This window comes from Crocodylus siamensis, chromosome 10 (genome assembly GCF_052110815.1).
Source record: "Crocodylus siamensis isolate JL-2025a chromosome 10, ASM5211081v1, whole genome shotgun sequence".
NCBI lineage: Eukaryota > Metazoa > Chordata > Crocodylia > Crocodylidae > Crocodylus > Crocodylus siamensis.
In genome coordinates, this window is record NC_143404.1 from 18,891,578 (window position 1) to 18,912,934 (window position 21,357).

Consider the following 21,357-nt stretch of genomic DNA (forward strand, 5'->3'; position numbering starts at 1 on the left):
GGCAAACTACCCAGCTGTCACCACATGCTCCGTTATCATGATGTAGCTGTTACTGGGTTGTCAGGACCATGTGCTTTCTTTTTCCTTTGCATCCCCCTTATCAAATCTCTCACAGAGCATTCTGCTTTCTATAAAAACTTAACCTTTCTTCCTTTACTCATGGACAATAATAAAACATTTCCCAAAAGATTTGCTGGATAGGAATAAAACAGTTACCTATTCTTCAGGGTAAGCCAGCTCAGTCATTCCTTCTGATCAGGTTGAAGGAAGCATTTTCCATCTCCATGGGCTTTCCTCTCCCAAAGGCAATTCACTCTACAGTGGCTAAGGAAATCATATCTGATTGCACAAAAGCAACACATGAGAATATTTTCAGAGAGGGGGAGAGAGACAGAGAGCATGCACAAGCAAGCACTCTTGTCATGGAAATGCAAGCGAGGAAAAATCATTACTGGCAAGTAACATGGCAAAACTCCCTTGACTCCCATATAGTCACAAATTGCTATCAGGGTGGAGATTTCATAGTTTGATTTTACAGCATTTCCAGGGAGTAACAGCACTTGTGGGACACAAGTCCAAATTGTTCAGTGGTTTAAAAGAAACAAGGCATAAAATCTGGGACAGACAAGGGGTGGAATAGGATAACATTCCCCACCAACGCAGGAAGCAGTCAGTAAGACTAACTGTACCATGTCCTGCATCTACGGATACATCACAAGCAGGTCTGGGGAGGTGATCCTTCCCCTCTATGCAGCACTGGTCAGTACTGCGTCCAGTTCTGGGTGCTGCATTTCAGGAGGGATATGGCTAGCATTGAGAGAGTCCAGAGGAAGGCTACTCGCATGGTCAAGGGGCAGTGGGTCAGGCCCTATAGAGAGAGGCTAAAGGGTCTGAATCTATTTAGCCTCCACAAGAGAAGACTGAGAGAGGATCTGGTGGCTGTTTACAAACTCAGCAGGAGGGACCAGTGGGAATTGGGGGAGGCTCTGTTCCCCCAGGCACCACTAGGGGTTACTAGGAATGATGGCCACAACTTGTTAGAGAGCAGGTTCAGGCTGGACATCAGGAGGCATTACTTTATGGTTAGGGCTGCCAGGCTCTGGAATGGGATCTCAAGGGAGGTGGTGCTCTCTCCTACCTTGGGGATCTTCAAGAAGACAGATATTTGGCTGGGGTGTTATGACCCCAGCACTCGTTCCTGCCCAGGGCAGGGGGTCAGACCTGATGATCTGTTTAGGTCCCTTCTAACCCTAAGCACTATGAAACATTTGCTTTAACTCTTGCTGCCTTGCAGCTGTTCCATTCTGGCTAAACTAGAATTTCTCCAATTATCCAATGCCGGGGGAAGAAGTACCTTACATCTAAAATTCTGTATGGATGTTGAAGTAAAAGATGATTCAGGTTTAGAATTTAGCAGCTGGACTGGACATGCTAAAAGCCAATGTTTTTTGCTGGTCACAGTGACACTTAGAGGTAGCATTGGGGCTGTTGATTTATTCCTTGATAAATGAGTGAGAATCTGGGTCTGCACTGATGATGGATAATGTTGCTACCAAGTGGTAATGTAAAGTTAAATTTGTGGAACAAAAATAAGACCGGTTAGAACAGGGGAAGCATGAGTCTGGGGTTAGGACACTGTTCTGAAACTCGGAGACCTGGATTGTTTTATCATAAACTGTGTGACCTTAAGCAAGTTGGTTACTCTCTCTGTTCCTCTGGTTTTCATTTGTCAAATACAGACACTACTCCTGCTTGGCCTCTCAGGGTAGCAGTTGTAAACTGTGAAGTGTTCAGGTACTATGAGTAATGGGGCCAGAGATCTTAGACCTGTGTCTTTCTCCTTGTTGAAGTTGGTTCAGAAGTTTGGCTGAAATATAATCATGAGATTCGTGTTCCTCCTAGGAGAAGTGATAAAAATAGGGTGGGAAGTGGAGCAGATGGAAAGAGGAGGGAAAAGAAATCAGAGGGAAAGTAAAAAAGGAGCCAAGTAAGGAAGGAAAAACGAGCTAATCCTGACAACCCATATACCCGAGTCCTACATGCCTGCTGCCACTGTTAGAAAGGTCCTTTCCTTCCAAAATTTAACTGGAAAAGTCTGAATAACTGAATAAAAATAACTGAAGCTGAATAGCCCTGGAAAAAAACCGCACATTTAAATTACAGAGGGAAGTGGCTTTTGAAGCTCAACTAGTTTCACAAACCCTCTGAACTTTTCCATGCAGCTTGAGATGTTCAGGAGTCCTCCATCTCCCCCTCCGTAGTGGTTTTGTCCCTCTTTCTGTGCACTCCCACAGGTCCAGCCTGTTTAAACTAAGCACACTCCTCCAAGTTTCAGGAGTCTCCAAGTTACATTGGGCTAGATCCTTGGTTGGTGCAATTCAGTATAGTTATGTTGCAAATCAGTATCAATACATGTTATATTGGTTTTAGTGGGGCTATGACCATTTGCAGCAGTTGATTTGAATCTTCTAGTACAGTAATAGGTAGGCCTTCACTGGCACACTATAGACGTACTTCAAGCCGCTTAGAATCACTGCATAGACTCTCTCTCTCTTAAGCTAGGGCCGCCTTTAGTAGATATGAGATGGACTAGTGGCTACCCATTAGAGGCGTCATGCTGTAACCTTGCATAAGGATAAAAACAGGTAGTATTACCACATTGCAACATGAGAACACCACATCATCACAATCTAGTGTTGTGATCCCAGGATGCACTGATTTGATCTCGGATGGGAAATGGAGCAGGGTTGTGACTGTGGTGGCAAGCTGAATTTCAGGCTGTTCTTTCATGTTGGCTGTTATGGTGTGATACAAGGCAGATTTGCCAAAACCAGAGGAAGTACTTCTATGCCAACCACAATAGGTTTAAGCCATGGTCCCCTCCTCCTTCGCACAAATATATATCTGCTGGAGTGGGCTAAAAAATGTAACCCATTCTTTATTTCCTTCAAAAATATCACTTCATGAGCAACAGTGCTGTTCCACTGGGGGGTTTGTGCCTCAGGGAACATGCATGCTCCAGGGACTCCTCTGGACTGAGGAAGCAGAAGAGATCACAGAGACTTTCCACTGCCTGGGGATTTCTGTCTCTTCAGCCCTCAATGAACCCCCAGCAAAAGTCCCAGTTGCTCAGTGTGTACTTTAGCTGGCTTGCAAATGTCATTTTCTTTTCCCCACAACTTACTGCCCATATAAAATGGTTGTCCTGGAGCCTATAATGTATATATTGCAATTAAGTAAAAAATATGTAATTTTCAATAGAATAGAAGCATTTCCCTCAGTTTCCCCCTTATTTCATGATTTATTAATATACAGAAGTGTAATACGGTGAATGACATCCAGCTGGCTCGGTTGTTAGCAATTGGTTGCACACAGACTGTAGCTTTCCTCTCCCTAGCGCCCAGCCCCATCTCTCAATCATTACACTCTGTATGCAGGTGTCTCATCCTGTTACCAGGCCTGCTCCTCATAGCCTTATACGGAAGGAGAAACTGGGAGTCCCAAGCAAGGATTTAGAGATCCCTACAACTGCCTTCTGTTTTGAAGCTTATGTTTTGGTTTGTGCATGCTGAGGAGCTCAAGTAGTGGGTCAGAGGAAATGTCATGGGGAGGTCAGGCAAACAGCAGCTCCCGCTGCGTTACCCGGAGCAGCGCATAGTTAGCATTCCAGAGCAACATCTGATTTTCGCTTTTACAAGGCAGATGTTTCAGAAAAGTGCCCTGATGTTTTGTTTTAATTGGTGTTTTCCCCGCCTCCGTTCTGCGTGCGCACACACATTCAGAAACCATAAATAAGAATTCTTTAGGTTGTGCTCTTAGTGGGGAAGCCAGCCCTGCCTTCCATCACTGTCTGGATGTGGCTGCACACTGATATTCCTCTCGCACCAGTTTTACAGTGATGTAAATCTCTGGGTCCTGTTTTTCTTCCATACCCAGCTGCAAATCTGGAATTACTCCCACTCAGGCCAGTAATTACAGCAGTGGAGAGGAAAATCAGACTGGTTGTCTTCAGAGGGTTTACTCCTGATTTGCACTAGTGCAAGAGAAAGAAGAGTTGAGGCCCAAGATACAAACCTGATTAACACCCCCCCACCCCCAACCAAGGGAATGTTGGTGGTCAGGTGTTGACCTTGGCTCCACCAGCGTAGATCTAGGTAGAGTAAATTGGTAACTTCACTGGAATTATTCCTGATCTGCATAGTTGTCATCAACATCAGGATCTGGCCAGTCATCACCATAGCTTGGGTCCTGGAGAATCACATGAAAACATGGAGGTATTTTTTTTTCCTGTTCTCCAACACAGTACAATTTTGTTCCTGTATAAAATTAGTTGCGCTTGGTGAATTCCTGCTGCAACCTGCTGTCTTCATTGAAGCTACAACAATGATATACATAGGGGGTAAAAAGAAGGTCCTGGGTAATGTGGGGCCCTTGCAGGACGCAATGGGAAACTTAGTCGTCACACCAGACGGCAAAGCTAACATGTTTAATGATTTCTTTGCCTCCATCTTCCTAAATAGGGACCAGAACAGCCACCTCCCTCCTGGGCCCCCCTCGGGCCCCGGGGGAGGCACACCTGGGCCACGGGTTAGCGAGGATTTAGTTAGGGAGCTTCTGGAGGGGTTGGACGTATTCAAGTCAGCCGGCCCGGATGATCTCCACCCTAGAGTTCTAAAGGAACTGGCCGAGGTCATTGCAAGTCCCCTGGCACAACTTTACGAGCACTCGTGGTGCTCTGGTGAGGTACCGGAGGACTGGAAGAGGGCCAACGTGGTCCCCATCTTCAAAAAAGGCAGGAAGAAGGACCCGGGAAACTATAGGCCGGTTAGTCTTACCTTGATCCTAGGCAAGCTGTTCGAGAAAATTATGCTGGCACACATCCAGGAGGGGCCAGCAGGGGACTGCATGCTTAGGGGCAACCAACATGGGTTCATCAGTGGCAGGTCCTGTCAGACCAACCTGGTGGCCTTTTACAATCAGATCACCAGATCATTAGATGCAGGGGTAGCAGTGGATATAGTCTTCCTGGACTTCCGGAAAGCTTTTGACACTGTCTCTCACCCCGCTCTCATTAAGAAACTGGGGGGGCTGTGATGTAGACACCCACACAGTCAAATGGGTCGCCAACTGGCTGGAGGGCTGCACCCAGAGGGTGGCAGTGGATGGGTCCTTCTCGGCCTGGAAGGGCGTGGGCAGTGGGGCTCCGCAGGGCTTGGTCCTCGGGCCCGCACTGTTCAACATCTTCATCAGTGATTTGGACGAGGGGGTAAAAAGCACCCTGTTCAAATTTGCTGATGACACTAAGATGTGGAGGGACGTGGGCACACTGGAAGGATGCAACAGGCTACAATCAGACCTAGACAGGTTACAGGGGTGGGCGGACGAGAATAGGATGGGTTTCAACACAGACAAGTGCAAGGTGATGCACCTCGGGAGGAACAACCGGCACCATACCTACAGGTTAGGGAACTCCCCTCTTGTCAGCACAGAGGTGGAAAAGGATCTGGGGGTCATCATTGACTCCAAGATGAACATGGGCCGGCAGTGTGGAGAGGCAGTCAGGAAGGCCAACCGCGCCTTGGCATGCATCCACAGATGCATCTCGAGCAGGTCCAAGGAGGTGATCCTCCCCCTCTATGCGGCACTGGTCAGGCCGCAGCTGGAGTACTGCATCCAGTTCTGGGTGCCACACTTCAAGAGGGATGTGGACAGCATGGAGAGGGTCCAGAGGAGGGCCACTCGCATGATCAGGGGGCAGCAGGGCAGGCCCTATGAGGAGAGGCTATGGGACCTGAACCTGTTCAGCCTCCAAAAGAGAAGGCTGAGGGGGGATCTAGTGGCCTGTTATAAACTAGTCAAGGGGGATCAGCAGGCATTGGGGGAGTCACTGTTCCCCTGAGCACTGCCAGGAGTGACCAGGAATAATGGTCACAAGCTGGCAGAGGGTAGGTTTAGCTTAGGTTCAGGAAGCGCTACTTCATGCTCAGGGCGGCTAGGGTCTGGAACCAGCTTCCAAGAGAAGTGGTGCAGGCTTCTACCCTGGGGGTGTTTAAGAGGAGGTTAGCTGAACACCTTGCTGGGGTCGTTTGACCCCAGTATTCGTTCCTGCCATGGCACGGGGTCGGACTAGATGATCTGCTCAGGTCCCTTCCGACCCTAGAAACTATGAAACTATGATGGTTCTAGCCCAGTTAGCTTACCTAACAAAAAGTGTTTTTATAAGATCAGGGGGACTAGGCATGGCAAGTAATAACCCCTAACGTTGCTACCACACCTAGCACCTTGGACAACATGTTAGTTTCTGCCTCATGCCTGCCAGGCTATGTTCCCTGGACAGTAGTATCAGCCCCTCCCAGTAATACCTTACCATTTACCACTGTGTTAGTCTCAAATACAGATACTATGGTACATGTACAGGTGTTGCACCTGAAACTGCCACTAGCATAAGATTCATTGGGCTGTCAGCTGGCTGTCATTCTTCCAGGGCACTCAAGCCATATGATACAACAACTCTTCAGGGTCATTAGCGGTTGACTTTGACCTACATTTCCATGGGCCATATTTCTTCATCCTCAGACTGAGCAGGGATTGCTCTAAGAGCCAAGGAATAAAAGTAGAGGAATCTCACTGCACAATGTTGGGTATTCATTACCTTATAGGTGCCTCTCTCCAGGTCAACCTGCCAGCCCCCAGGTTTAAATGGAAAGAAAGGTGGAACCAAGGCTTAAATTTTCAGGCTTTTCCAGGAGGCAATACAAGAAAGTACATGGGCTCTTTCTGGCTGGAAGGGATAGAGAGATGGGAAGCCAGTGCTGCAGTGGGTGTCAATCGTCTGTACATTAGAGAGAATAAAATAGGAAGATTAATGCCCACTGGCCTGGTGTTTTCTATTGGCATTCAGCCAATCTGTTAATTGTTTTTAAATGACCTTTTTAAGAGTGTGTGCTTGTTAATAGAGTGGTTCAATTAGTGCATATTATACAGTATAATGCATCCAAACCTGTTACTTTCCATAAAGTCAAAGGGGAACAGGGTTGCTTTGGCAGGAAAAAATAATGAATCTGCCCAACAAAGAAAAGAAAATGAGGATTTTTTTACGTATTCTGTGTTGTGAGGATCCTTCATAAACCCCAAATCCTCTCAGACAACAGCCCTTCTCCCGCTGACAAAGACCAGAGTCCCAATAAAGAGAACACAACACGCTGGAGAAGAAATGTGGTCCTCACTTTTAAGTTCTTCTCTGTGAGGTACATGGCTCGCAGGCATTGGATGAAATGGAGAGCATGAAAATAAAACATACCTTTACCAAGCGGACACCCCCATCACCATCCTCAGAAGTCCCTGGCTACAAGCATGAAATACCTGCTGAGGATCTGCCTCTGAGCTGCAGTTGGGAGATGTGGTTGGAGTCGCTACCTAAGCCAGCTTGAACCTGGCTAGCTAGCATACCTGGAGCAGTACAGATGTAGCAGAGTGGGCTTCAGAACTGGCTTGCTGCCCAAGTATGTACTTGGGTCCCAGGGAGATTTGTACAGCTGGTGCTGAAACCTGGGCTGTCACAGCTTCCATGCTGTCAGCAGCTGAGCTAGCAGCATTAAAAAGTGAGCTTGGCAATGTCTACACAATACTGCAGTCACACCTCTGGGCTACATGAGAGACAAGCTGGTAGAAGATGAGAACTGCCCAGTGTTACTGAATGTGGGGGACAAGGAGTGATTGTACAACTTTTCCTTCCTTTTTTGTGCTCATTAGCTGTGTATAGATTCATAGAAGTAGGGTCAGAAGGGACCTTGTAGATCTTCAAGTCCAAACCCCTGCCCTGGGCAGGAGAGAAAAACCGGGCTCAAATGACCCCAGCTAGGTGGATGTCTAGCCTTCTTTTAAAGATCCCCAGGGTAGGAGCCAGCACTACTTCCCTTGGAAGTTGGTTCCAGATCCTAGCTGCCCTGACTGTGAAGTAGCGCCTTCAGATGTCCAGTCTAAACCTACTCTCTACCAACTTGTGGCCATTATTCCTTGTTACTCCGGGGGGCACTAGGAGGAACAAGATCTCTTCCAAACCCCACTGGTCCCCCCTAGTGAGTTTATAGATGGCCACCAGGTCCCCCCTCAGCCTTCTTTTGCGAAGGCTGAACAGGTTCAGGTCCCGCAGTCTCTCTTCATATATCTTAGAACAGGAGGTCACAGGAAAGAAACTGTGTGTTTTAAGTAACTACTAAAAACTATCCACAAGAAATGAGTGAAACTATGATCAGTGTTATGGAAACCTGAGTCTAAATGTTAAGCTTATCAAACTGGGGAGTAGGAATAGGCAACATGACCTATTTGTCCCATCAAAACTAGCCAAAGTTCATAAGCTGTCTGCAGATCAAAAATCAATTACTTCTCTAGTTCTTATTCAGGCACACTGCTAAGTAAGGACCCTCAGAGTTTGACTAATGATGGCTGTGAAAAGTCATCAGCTCCCAAAATTGGGTGTGAAACACAGCCAGAATGGAGCCCTTCCAGACTTGGAGGTTGAAGGTATTATGCTGCAGTTCCAGTCCTGCAGAGCCCCGCTCTGCTTTGTGGATGTCCTGCTTCTCAGTCTGTGCACATTATTTGCCCAACATATATTTTCCTCTTATTTTGAAGCAAGTCCCTTAGAAAAAGCAATGCAATCTTTTCTTGGAAGTTGCAGGCTGGAGCTTCTGTAAGCTTCAGGTTCTTTAAGTTTCCATGTGAACATCAGCTCAAAAGCTCCACCTATAGGGAAACTGAAAAAGATCCCTTTGGGCTCCAACTTAGGAAGAAAAGAAAAGCAGTTTCACTCCCTGCTTCCAGTTTTCATGTGGGGAAAAAAAGCTCCAGGGGGGTTCATGTTATGTTACTGAACCTAATATGTTAGGTTTCCCCTTTGCTGCTTTATGTTCAGCTTGCTATTAAACCTTTAGCTCTGGGTCTTTCCCTGCACCTGCCATGGTACCATTGTCCACCAAAATAAATGGAACCTCAATACTGTATGTGTTACATTCCACATAAGAAATTTAAACGTTTCTTGTCTGATCCCATGTATTTCTAGTTGGTGAGCTCTCTGGAATACTAACTATGAGTTATTTAACTTCCAACAGCATCTGATATCTTGTGAATGAAGTGACAAGCAACATGTTGCTCATGAGAAAAAGATTATTTACCAATTCAGTTTCCGCTGGACTAGTGTTAAATGGATCTCAGACAAAACCCCTCATGTATTTTACTAGTGGTGACAATAGAAATACCTACAGTCCATAGCCTTTTTTTAGAAAGGGAAACATCCAGGGCCAGATCCTCTTCCCTTTTTTTCCTTTTGTGAACAGTAGAAACCTTTATGGCAATTAGTGTTTCAACATTCATGCATGTCCTCAGGGCTTAGTTTTGTTTCCTTAAATATTGTGTTTCTAGTATTTGTAATTTCCATTATTACTGAACAGTCATCACACACACACACACACACACACACGGCTGTGTCAGCAGTGTGTTTGGAGGTTTTTACTTGACCTGCACAAAAACACTGCATAATTTATCACGGACAAGAATTTCTTTTTATGAGAGGCTCCAACCCACATTAGTCAATTGATGTTGCAAGGTCAGGATCAAGTGACAGTGTCAGAGCTACATGAGGGGCCAGGTCTGGTGTCCTAAATGTGCTGCCTATCAAGACAGTGCTGCACCGGTACTGATGTGGGAAAACATTACGCCGACTCTTCCCATCCCATATCTCCATCTAGTCCAACATGTATCTGTCCCCTTCACTTTCATTAATCCTATCTGCACCCTTTTCCCTTTCCCCACTTACAGCCAGACCTGCCAAAATTCTGCCATTGCTCTGTGATATGGCATGAGTAGAAATCTGAGCACTCAGCAGTAGAAGTCCTAATGACTCATAGGGCAAGCAGCAGAATTACTCATTCATTTAGGTGAGAACCCATAAGAGAGTCTTCCCCTCAGCTCAGGAATCCACATTTGTATGTAAAAGTCATAGCAGAAAGTTTGGTGGTTTCCTACTGTATCGTTCCTATAAAAACCGTATCTAAAGCTAGTGAAGTGCATGGCATCTCTTCACTGATGGGGGGCGGTGTCTTTGCAGCAGTCCCATAGCTTTTGCCAGGGACTACATTACTGAACCGATTTCCTCCAGTTGTCAGGCTGATTTTGTGCCTCAGCAGGGCAAGTCCAATGCTGCTTTGGTTTCCAAAAAAAAAGGCTCATTTTTCTGGTTTCATGCTGTGTAACACAAAACCTTGTGCAAAATGTATTTCCCATATCAATGAGTTCAAGACTCATCCTCCCCTTTCAAGAGGGAGGACTGCTCAAAATAAGTTTCTAAGCCTTGCAGATGATCAGATTCACATCACAAAACTTAGTCCCTCCTCTGGAAGGAAGGAAGGAAGGAAATGCAAAGGGTGGGCTGCATTTTTATAGAGCAGAAATAACTTGGATAGTTTTGAAGCCAGAGTTAGAAACTGAATGGAATTGGCAGCCAACACTTTCACGGACCCTTTCTTATTATGGAAATGAGCCTATTCACACCAGAAATGGGGTTTTATTTAATTTTCTTTGCCCCAAAATGTTTCAGGAGATGTATTGTGCTTCATGACACAAAATTTCTTTTTCCCTCCTCTGAAAGCCTTCATTTAAAAAACAACAAGTCATGTTCATTAAAACACCATTCAAAAATAGGAAACAGTTATCGCCGGTATTCTGACATCCATTCATTTTCAAGACCTTAAGAGCTTCCTTGTCTTCTGTCCGTCAAACAGGTTCATTGCTTAATTGGCTGAACACTTTATATAATCAAGGAAAGCTAAGGTGTCATCTCCTAAGAGTGGTACTGTAATGGGGATTCCCATCTGGTTGCAGGGGGAGGGGGACAGGGGAAACTGAGGAGTCCTGTGAACGAGTGATAGGCCAACAATTAGCTGTGTATGAGTTTAGATAATATGCTCAGACACTTGACAGGGGAAGGCACTTACTAACTCATAAATCCCAGAGAGGGCTTTCCCTGGTTGCCATGGGATTTGCTGTGTACTGAGTGCATGGACCCCAGGCTTTGCAACCTAAATCTGCCAGTCTGAGTCCTGACTGTTACAATGTGTGTGTGCTTGTACAAGTGGAGCCTCCATCAGTTGGTTAAACACTCTTGGGAGCTATGGAGAGTTTTGTTACCAGCTCCCAAAGGATCAGAATTGGGTGCTTGTATGCCTAGGCTGTGGTTGATGGACAGAGCAGACACCAGCAGCAACTGGGGAGGTGTAATCCATCTCCTGGGACTGGCTGTGGGGTCTGTTGTCTATTAAAAAGCTGTACTGAAAGGCTGATCATTCTTCTCTAATCCACAGAGATTCCTGGTTGTCCTGGAATGGTTGAGAGTTGAATGGATGGACCTCTCTTCTTCACCACCCTGAGCTCACAGGGCTCTGAAAAGATAGAAAGCAGGAGTGCAGTCAAGCTTCTTTGAGACTGGGGACACTGTGGGAAACTACTGTTTTGGCAACTGCCTTCATCCCAGCCTATCACCCATGGGGAGTCATCCAAAGGAGAAGTTGAAGTAGTGACAAAGAACCAGTGAGGATCCATCTGCACTTCAAGCATGTAGGGAACATGGAAAAGGGGTATCTGCATTGAAAGAACCACTCCCCAGGAGTCAGCCATGTGTCCAACCTGGGAAGGTTGAGGCAAGGCACAACAAAAGAAGGATCTCTTAGCACCAAACAAGCTGAGTATTCAAACAGGGAGAAGGACACCAAGGGGTTTCCCTGCCACACCAACCTTGGAAAGCACAGTTGTAAAAGGAATGAAAGCTCCAGCGGTGCATTGTTCTCTTTATAGGCTAATTAATGGAGGAAATGTCAAGCTTACCGCTGCATGGTCAGGCCAGGTTAGGAACATGGCCAGGTTTTGCCTGTCTGCATGCTGGCTGTGGGTTTTAAATGAAAATGAGAAAACTATTAAAGGCTAGAAAGAGAAGGAATGTTGAAATTTTCTTTGACTTTGTCTTAGCTTCTATCCATGGTACCTTTCCTGTCTCTCTCTAGACATACAAGTACCCTGCACAATATATTGTCCCACTCAAGAGGAAGAGCACTATTATGATGGGTCAAATACTGATGTCCTCAGGTGGCTTTTTCTCAGTTCTTATTTCAGCCTAAGCTCCTATTAACTCCAGTGCACTGGCTTCAGTGGCATTGTACTTGAGCATGGCCTAAAGTGATCTGACTCTATGCTTTTGCCCTGAGCAGGGATGAGAGGAGATCTATATTACCTTTTATTTTTCAGCGCCAATGTGCAAGCATCACTAAAGCCCAGTTTGTACACTTGCACACCAATACCATACAACATCCAAACTCCTCATACACCTATGAAGAATGGCATGTCCACACATACACATCTTGAACACTGGGCTCCCCAAGCTTGTAAACACACAAAGACAATACAGAAGGGCTCTAAAGAAAAAAGCTACTGGTTTGTTTACTAACAGCTTGATTCCATGATATCCGGAGGATGCCCGACAGATGTATTTAAAATGCTCATTCCCCAACTGGCTTCACAAGAGTTGAGAGACCAGAACTTTCCAGGAGCTCAGCATCTCAAAAGATCGGGAAGCCCTTAACCATTTTACCTGTGTAGCAGAGAAAAGGACAGAGAGCACTACAGGCCACAACAACTGATAGGAAAGAAACTCAGACAGTAGGAAAACATCCCAGTCCTAATGATAAATGACTGTCCTGTTTGCAGGCTAACCTACCCAGCCTGTGACTGCAGGTCTCAGTGCAACAACCTGCTTACAGCCACCTGAGCCCTAAGTACCAGCAGTGGTGATGGCAGCCTGGCTGCCTGCAGACGGCAGCCAAACTCTGCTTACAGTCCTGTTTTGACATGAACTGTGCAGACAGCCTGGGTTTCCACTTTGAAACCTTCCACGAAGATGTGCAATTGTATTTATTTATTTATTTATTGCTACTCAATGTAAATCTGCACACCCACCCACACTTCAGTCTGTTGTCAGCCAGCTTCTTAACTGGTGTCTCTAAAGAGAGTGACTGAGAATGCCCACTGTGTAGTGGGCCATCAGCTCTAGCAAAATAAAAAGCTGTTTCATCTTGGTTGCTGGACTTGTGGAGGAGGGAGGTGGTAGTATGATGTTGTTTGCTGTGTACACATGCAAAAGGCACAGTGTAAGTGTGTGCATGGGAGAGTGTGCAGGTAGACAAATGGGGAACAGAGCGAACACAATTGTATGTATGGGCAGGTATACATGTATCCATGTACTGGTTATATACTCACTTGCACTTGATGTCCTTAATGTTATTTTCTTGGTACTACCATCCATTCCAGAGCAGAGTTCGCTTACATACAATGTGTGATGGCTCTGCATTCTTGGGGTGCAGTGGAAAAGCAGTTGAGATGTATTTTTAGGGTTTCAGACATAAGTTCAATCCCCCCTCTGGATTCATACCAGGGCTGACCCCAACTGACCCAACTGTAAATAGGTTGTGGGAGTCATTCAGGCTGGGGGGAGTCAAAGGCAGCCAGATGTGGTGCTGGCCATGTGCCACTGGCACCAAAAATAATGCACTTTAGCTATAATTGTCCTAAAGGCAATGAGGCTCATATGGACCTTGTACACTCCCCCACAGACCAGATCCTCAGCTGGTGTAAATGGGCATGATTCCATTAAAAAAAACAGCCATGCCAGCTAATGAGCTAGCCCTGTATCTCCAAAGAGGTCTTTCCTACACTCTTGCATAGTGTAGCCAGAAGGATTCTGGCTGTGCAGTGACTCTGTAAGCAAACACGGTAAGCGCTGTTTTCCCATCATACCTCACACTCTTGTCTCAGCCATTTGAACCTGTTTGACAAGGAGTGAACACTGGCCACAGATGGTCACTCGTCCTGTTTTGCTGCCCCAGAGCAAATTTTACAGAATTTCCCATGACTTTGCAGGCTACAGCGCAAGGCTCAGTCCCCGTTTAAGCTCCTGGAGTGCCCTGTTGTAGCACCAAGCTGAGGAGTTATTCAAGTCACTGAGGAGCTGTGGCTGATCAAAGGTCTAATTTCTGATCAGTGGGAAATTCTGACAAGTGCGTCCATTCTGGTTTAGAAGGAAAACCACAATTTTCAGAAGATCTCTCTGTTAAGAAATTTCTTTCTAAGTTTGGAAAAACTGACAATATCCCCGTTGATTTTTTTTCCCCAAAACCAAGCAGTGAGCTGCTCTGACTCCTCAGATTTGAGCTTTGAGCAGGTGGGGCACCCGCTGAGCTCTCCCAGAGTGGATGAGTCTCACGCCACTGGAAAGTTACCCGAGTCATCTTGAATCAGGTGAGGATTTTTCTGGGGGAAACCCTTTTTTTTTCCCTCTCCAGAAGGTGCTAATTCATTGAAACATGATTTTTGTGAGAATGTGCAATTTCTGTCAATATATTTTTTGCTAGAAAGAGGTTCTCAATTCCAGGATGGTACTTCTAGTGAAAATGGAAAAGTGGGGGGAGTGGAAGAGAGAGAACGTTTTTAAATCTTTATTATATAAATATTAGAAACAAGTGGTGAAAGGCCCTCCCATGGACTGGGAATGAAACACTTGCCAGCAACAAAAGACACTGGAGACCAATGCCCCCTAAGCCTCCATGCCCATCATTAGGTTGCAAACATAGGACCAGCTGTCCACCTTCCACCATGAACAGGGGCCCCTTGATAGCCCAGTATGACACAAAAAAATCCACTTTTTGTTGCAGGGTGAAGAATCCAGATTTAAGTGTACAGATGTAAGTGCGCCGAGACCAGACAGCAAAAAAGAGTTGGAGGGTGTCACAGCCAGTTTCTGTGGCTTTTCAGAGTTGCCATCATGGGCTGGCCAAACAGGAAATTGGCCAGGCAGATCACACTCCCCCTGGTCGCTCAGTACAGGATAGAGAAGATGTGCACAGTCTTACAGAAGTCCAAGTCTAGCATGTGAAAGAGGGTCCTGAGGGCAGGAAAGAGTGGAGACAGACAGAGATAAAAAGGATTGATCCATCCCAAAAGAGCACATAGTTTAGTGGGTAAGGCCCTTAAACGGGGCATAGGAAACCCAGCCTCAAGTCCATGCTGTGCTTGAGTCCAGACCAAGGATATGACACTCAGTCTCCTACATGTCAGGTGAGTGCCTTGCCTTCCAAAACTCTTGATTATCCTGGAATGGGGCACTCTTGGTATGACCTCTTAGAGCTGTTCTATCACATAAACACTTGCTCAATCAAGGGCTTGAATTTTAGTTTCCTGCTTCCCCAGCACCTGTCCCAAGTACTGGATTATTGGCTCTTCTGGAGAAGGCAGGAGTCTCATTTTTCATGAAAAATGTGGAAAGGTTTTTCAGTTTTCCCAATGCTGAATGAAAAATCATGCCCACAGAACAGCATAACTCTTTCCCATCTAACTGTATTTTCAGGGCTTCCAGGCTCCCTGCTGAAGAGCTAGTGACAGACCTCTGAGCAGAGCTTGGAGGCTCCAAGCTTGACACGAGGGAACCTTGGATTCCCTTACCCGGGACAGGTCTGTGTGTTGGACTGCCCTGGAGCTCAGATTCTGGATGCCTGGATTCCCAGTCATCCCACAAGGTAAACTAAGGAATCCCAGCATATCAGAGAAGGACTATAAGCATAAACAGCCAGGGTACCCACCTGTGAGTCATCAAAAGCTCATTAAGCCCAATATATTTTCATGAATCATTTTTGGTTTAACACACACACAATTTCCAGTGAATACTTGTTTGGTCAGGAAATTGCCAACCAGGTTTGGTCACAGTTTCTTCATTAGGACTGTTCCCCTTGGGATTACTTTACAAGTTACAGAGCAACACAGGACCTTTTTGGTTACTTTACTTGCTAAATACTTTTGTGTTGGGATAGGTAAAGTGGATAATTTCACTGCTAACTCATAAATGTGACCCAAAGGTAATCTATGGCTTACTTATTGCTGATTACTTCCTCAGAGTCAGGGCAACAGAGGGCAAAGAGACCTATTAGGTTTGTAGGAGATCACCTGTCCCGAGGCCTGCAGGCTTGTTCCCTATGTTTCTTTGGCTAATAGTTTGTCAAAGCTATTTTTAAATGCTTCAGACAAGCAGACTCTCAACACTTCCCTTTGGAGACTACCACAGAGCCCATGTTGGGCAGGAAGCTTCTTTTAATATCCTACCTACATTTCCCTTCCAAAGATGTCATTCCTTACTTCCCAACCGTGACCCTTTAAGACATGCAGATCATCATGTATGAGGGTAGAGTTCTTTTAGTCAAACTCTTCCATCTTTCCTTACAAATTGCTCTCTCCAGCTGTCCAATTGCTGCTCTTTGAATCCTCTAATTTGACATAGAATTAGGCGATTCATGTCTGAACCCAGCTGTGCATAACTTGTGATGGATTTTCTCAAGCAGCTCTGGCTGCATTGCCTGAAGCATGAGTGTTGTTCCTAGAATCCCTAGTGGCCCTAGTGAAGTTATCTTCTCCCCACCTAGGAGCAGCAAATGCCACTTTAGAGTGAGGGGCCAGACAGATTTCGTGCATCAAAAAAGAGATGCTCCAGAGAATTTGGAGCAAATTCAATAGAAAGAATTTCTTTATCCAGAAGGAAACCAAGTCTTACAGTGGACAGGACAACCCTAACACAACCAGTTCCCACCGAAACAAGTTGGGTAGTGGCAGCATGCAGCATTTAGCCACATCAGCTACTTGCTTATAGGAAGAGGTTTCTCTTCCCACATGTAAGCACGTGGCTACAATATATTCTCATGCCAGCCTGAAATGATTTTCAGTAGCTCATGCCACAGTTCACATTGAAGGAGCCACTGTATATAACTCACCCATCGTGCACCAATGACAGACAAGTAGTAGTTTTCAAAAGTGACACCAAGAATTGGGCTCAAAAGCCTGTCTTTATTTCCTGGCCCATGTCATCTAGTACAGGTTAGGGTCACATGAGACAGGCTGCATCTACTCCAAAGGCTGCTGTTACTGGGGTATTCAGTCAAGCAATAGCCATTTTATCAGACAAAGCCATAACTCAGGAGAGACTATGAGCTGGTGTAGCCCAGGAGAGGACTGTGTCATCCTGATCTTTCATCTGGAACTAGGCAGAATCTGACAGCCAGATCAGTGAGGAAATAAATTGAGAATTTCCTGGGTTTCATAAGTCCCTGATATAAGATTTTGGGAGCAAGTAGGTCACCCTTTAAACTCTTCAAGGTACATAATTTAAAGCGTGTCCTCTGAGTAACTTCAAACCACTGACACGCAATGCTATACTCTTTAATCTTTTCTGTTAAATCCCTCACTATGCTGTTGATGAGCTCTGAGGGAACTGACAGGGCTTGGAAGGGGGAAAATGGAATAGCAGAGATAGCCCTACATTTTTACCATGAGCAACCCTCAGGGAAGTATTTGGCCCTTGTGCAGTTATAGAATGCAAGTGACATTACTTTCAGCAGATTCTGTTATTACAGAAGTAATTATGTAATCTCATCTGTATCCCAAATGTCAGAGTGCTCTGCCAGTGTTTAATATTTACGTATATCTGAGCCAGTTGTCTTGCATTCCCATAAACGTGCCTGACATTATGCAAACAATCTGTTTTGTGAACATTATCTATGGTTTGGTATGCTGCAGTCCCAATGCTCCACTGAGCCTAGGAGCCTCTCTATATAAAGAACTTCCACACTTTTCCCCTGGTTCTATATTGCTACAGACATGCTTCCTGCATTGGCAGCAGTTTGCCCCTTCTCCCTTTGATAGGACCTTGATAGGATGTCATAGTGTGGGTACTGTTCAGTAAGAGGCTGGAAGATCCTTTGGGAGAGTCTGTCCATAGGTCAGATGAGCCGGCATTCCTCCAGCAGCACGTCATGAGTTATTAACTGGTTCTTGTGTTATCAGTAATTCTGTTGGACTGCTCGTCCTATTGAATCATTTTCTACCTTTGTTTCCCTTGAGACTACACAGAATGAAAACAGATAATTGATCTGCAGAGCTGACCTTTCTCTCCAGCACATGCTCTAACCCACAGACTCAGAAGCAGGGTATAACACAATAGGAGTCATTCAGCCCTGATGTAAACATGCACAACTCAGTTGAGGGGAAGGAGGGGGCTCTCTGTATACTCTATAGCATGGGTGGCAATAGCATAGTCAGGGAGCAGGGGAGGGTGACTAGGGCACCAGATCCACACATTAACTTGGGGAGAAGAGGACACAAAAATAACAGTTGCTGTGTTTCTGGCCCGGCTACAGCTCCTGCCCCATGTGCTGTCCCCACCCGGGCTGTGGAACTGCCCACTTCTGCCTCTGGACTCTGGCTGATTTTGTTATGGCCACCTCCTTCAGCACTCTGGGATAAGGGCCCTTCTACGATAGAGAGTCCTAGTCAATCCATGCCAGTGCTCAACTACTCCTACAGTGAAAAACATTTTCCATGGTTTCATAGTTGATAGGGTTGGAAGATAGGGTAAGTAGATCATAGAGTCTGACCCCCTGCCCTGGGCAGGAAAGGATGCTGGGGTCAAATGACCCTGGCTAGGTGTCTATCTAACCTCCTTTTGAGGACCTCCAGGGTAGGAGCAAGCACCACTTCCCTTGGAAGTTGGTTCCAGATCCTAGCCACCCAATATCTAACCTAAATCCCACTTGCTGTCATTTAAAGCCTGTTAGTCCAGTGGAGGTGGAGAATAGTTTATAAGCTTCTTCTTTGCAGGAATCCTTGGAGATTTAAGTCTATCATGTGTCATCTTGGTCTTTTCTCCAGACTAAACAAAGCAATCCTCTCAATTTTTCCTCATACATCATGTTTTGTATAACTCTGATCACTTCTGTTCCTCTCCTCTGCACTCTCCTCAGTTTGTCCACGTCTTTTTTGAAGTATAGTCTCCAAAACTGGATGTAATACTCTACCTGAAGCCTTACCAATGCTGAGTAGGGTTGTGTTATGTATTTTACTATAAGATACTTCTGTTTATATATTCCACCATTGTGTTGGCTTTTTCCCCACAATAGTTAGAGATTGTTGACTCATGTTCAGTTTCATAGTTTCGTAGTTGGTAGGGTTGGAAGGGACCTGAGCAGATCAGCAAGTGTGACCCTGGGCAGGAAAGGATGCTGGGGTCAAATGACCCCAGCTAAATGATTATCTAGACTCCTTTTGAAGACTCCCAGGGTAGGAGCCAGCACCACTTCCCTTGGAAGTTGGTTCCAGATCCTAGCCACCCTGACTGTGAAGTAGTGCCTTCGGATGTCTAGCCTGAATCTACCCTTTGTCAACTTATGGCTGTTATTCCTTGTTACTCCTGGTAGTGCTCAGGGAACAGGGACTCTTCCATTGCCTCCTGGTCCCCCTTGGCCAGTTTATAGATGGCCACCAGATCCCCTCTCAGCCTCCTCTTGTGGAGGCTGAACAGGTTCAGGTCCCATAGCCTCCGCTCATAGGGCCTGCCTTGCTGCCCCCTGACCATGCGAGTGGCCCTCCTTTGGACCCTCTCAATGCTGTCCAGTGCCCAGAACTTGACCTGACCAGTGTCGCACAGAGAGGGAGGATCACCTCCTTGGACCTGCTCGTGATGCATCTGTGTATGCATAACAAGGTGTGGTTAGCTTTCCTAACCTCATCCCCACATTGGTGGCCCGTGTTCATCTTGGAGTCAACAATGACTCCAAGATCCTTTTCAGCCTCTGTGCTGCCAAGAAGGGAGTTCCCCAGCCTGTAGGTATTGCTGCTGGTTCTTCCTCCCCAGGTGCATCACCTTGCACTTGTCAGTGTTAAAACACACCCTGTTCTTATCCGCCCACCCCTGTAACCTGTCCAGATCTAGTTGCAGCCTGTCCCTCTCCTCCAGCATGCCACTTCTTCCCACATCTTAGTGTCATCCGTGAATTTGAACAAGGTACTTTTCACCCCCTCATCCAAGTCACTGATGAAGATGTTGAACAGTGCGGGCTGGAGGGCTGAGCCCTGTGGAACCCCACTGCCCACATCCCTCCAGGTTGAAAATGACCCATCCACCACCACTCTCTGTGTGTGGCCCTCCAGCAAATTTGCAACCCATCTGACTGTGCAGGCATTGACACCACAGTTGCCTAATTTTTTAATGAGAATGGGGTGAGAGACAGTGTTGAAGGCCTTCCTAAAGTCCAGAAAGACTACATCCACCATGATACCTGGGTCCAAGGATTTAGTGACTTGGTCATAGAAGGCAACTAAGTTGGTCTGACAGGACCTGCCTCTGATGAACCCATGTGGGTTGCCCCTAAGCATAATCAAATTGCCAGTCCCTTGCACATGTGCTCCTGGATAAATTTTCTCAAAGAGCTTCCCCAGGACTGAGGTAAGACTAAAGGGCCTATAGTTTCCTGGGTCCTCCTTCCTCCCTTTTTTGAAAATGGGAACCACATTGGCCCTTTTCCAGTCCTCTGGCACGTTGCCAGAGCACCATGAGTGCTCGTAAAGCTGTGCCAGGGGTCTCGCAATGACCTTTGCCAATTCCCTCAGCACTCTGGGGTGGAGATCGTCAGGACCTGCTGATTTGAACGTGTCTAGTCTCACTGACTAGATCCTCACTGACCTTGGGCCTGGCTGCGCCTCCCCTGGGTCCATCTGGGATCCTGGTGGTGGGTATGACCTGGTCCCTGCTTAGAAAAATGGAGGCAAAGAAATTGTTAAAGAGGTTAGCTTTGTCATCTGGTGTGACCACCAGATTTCCTAGTGTGTCCTGCAGAGGCCCCACGTTGCCTTCTTTTTACACCCTATGTATTTAAAAAGGGACTTCTTGTTATCTTTGATCTGGGTTGCTAGTCCCAGTTCCATCTCCTCCGTTTGTGGTCTACCATAACCCCAAAGTCTGTTTCTGCAGACCTGCCAGTTATTCCTGAAGTTTTATTTGTACAATCAATTACTGCCAAGTGTCATACATCACACTCATCCTTATTATTTTCCTTAATATTTCAGGACTATTTCTCCAATTTGTCAAGCTTATTTTGAAGTCTAATGCTGCCCTCCAAAGTATTTGCAGCCCCTTCCAAGATTGTGATTGTCTGCAAATTTAATAAACGTGCCTCTGTTCCATCATCAGGATCATTAATGAAAACTTTGCCTAGGACAGGCACCTCCTAGGTGAAATACAAGTGTAATGGTGAGGGATCTAGGTTCTCTCTGTTTAAAATTTGCAAATTCTTTGATTAAAAAATTACAAAATCTCTAATTAAGACCCTAGGTACTTAGAATTTATTTTATTATAGTGATTGAGGCACTGGTAGGCATCCAATTTGCTTTATTTTCATAGATTTCATAGATTTTCATAGACATTAGGGCTGGAAGGGACCT

The 21,357-nt window shown here is 45.9% G+C and overlaps 1 protein-coding gene across 1 annotated transcript in view; it reads left to right on the forward strand.

The window, feature by feature from the left end:
* The window catches only part of ADRB2 (adrenoceptor beta 2), a 50,079-nt gene extending 36,958 nt beyond the window's left edge, over positions 1-13,121 (forward strand). The window contains exon 2 of the mRNA XM_090064614.1: positions 11,358-13,121. Coding sequence (XP_089920740.1) covers positions 11,358-11,392 — 35 coding nt within the window. The 3' untranslated portion in view covers positions 11,393-13,121. The remainder of the gene's footprint in view (positions 1-11,357) is intronic.
* The last annotated feature ends 8,236 nt before the right edge of the window (positions 13,122-21,357 follow it).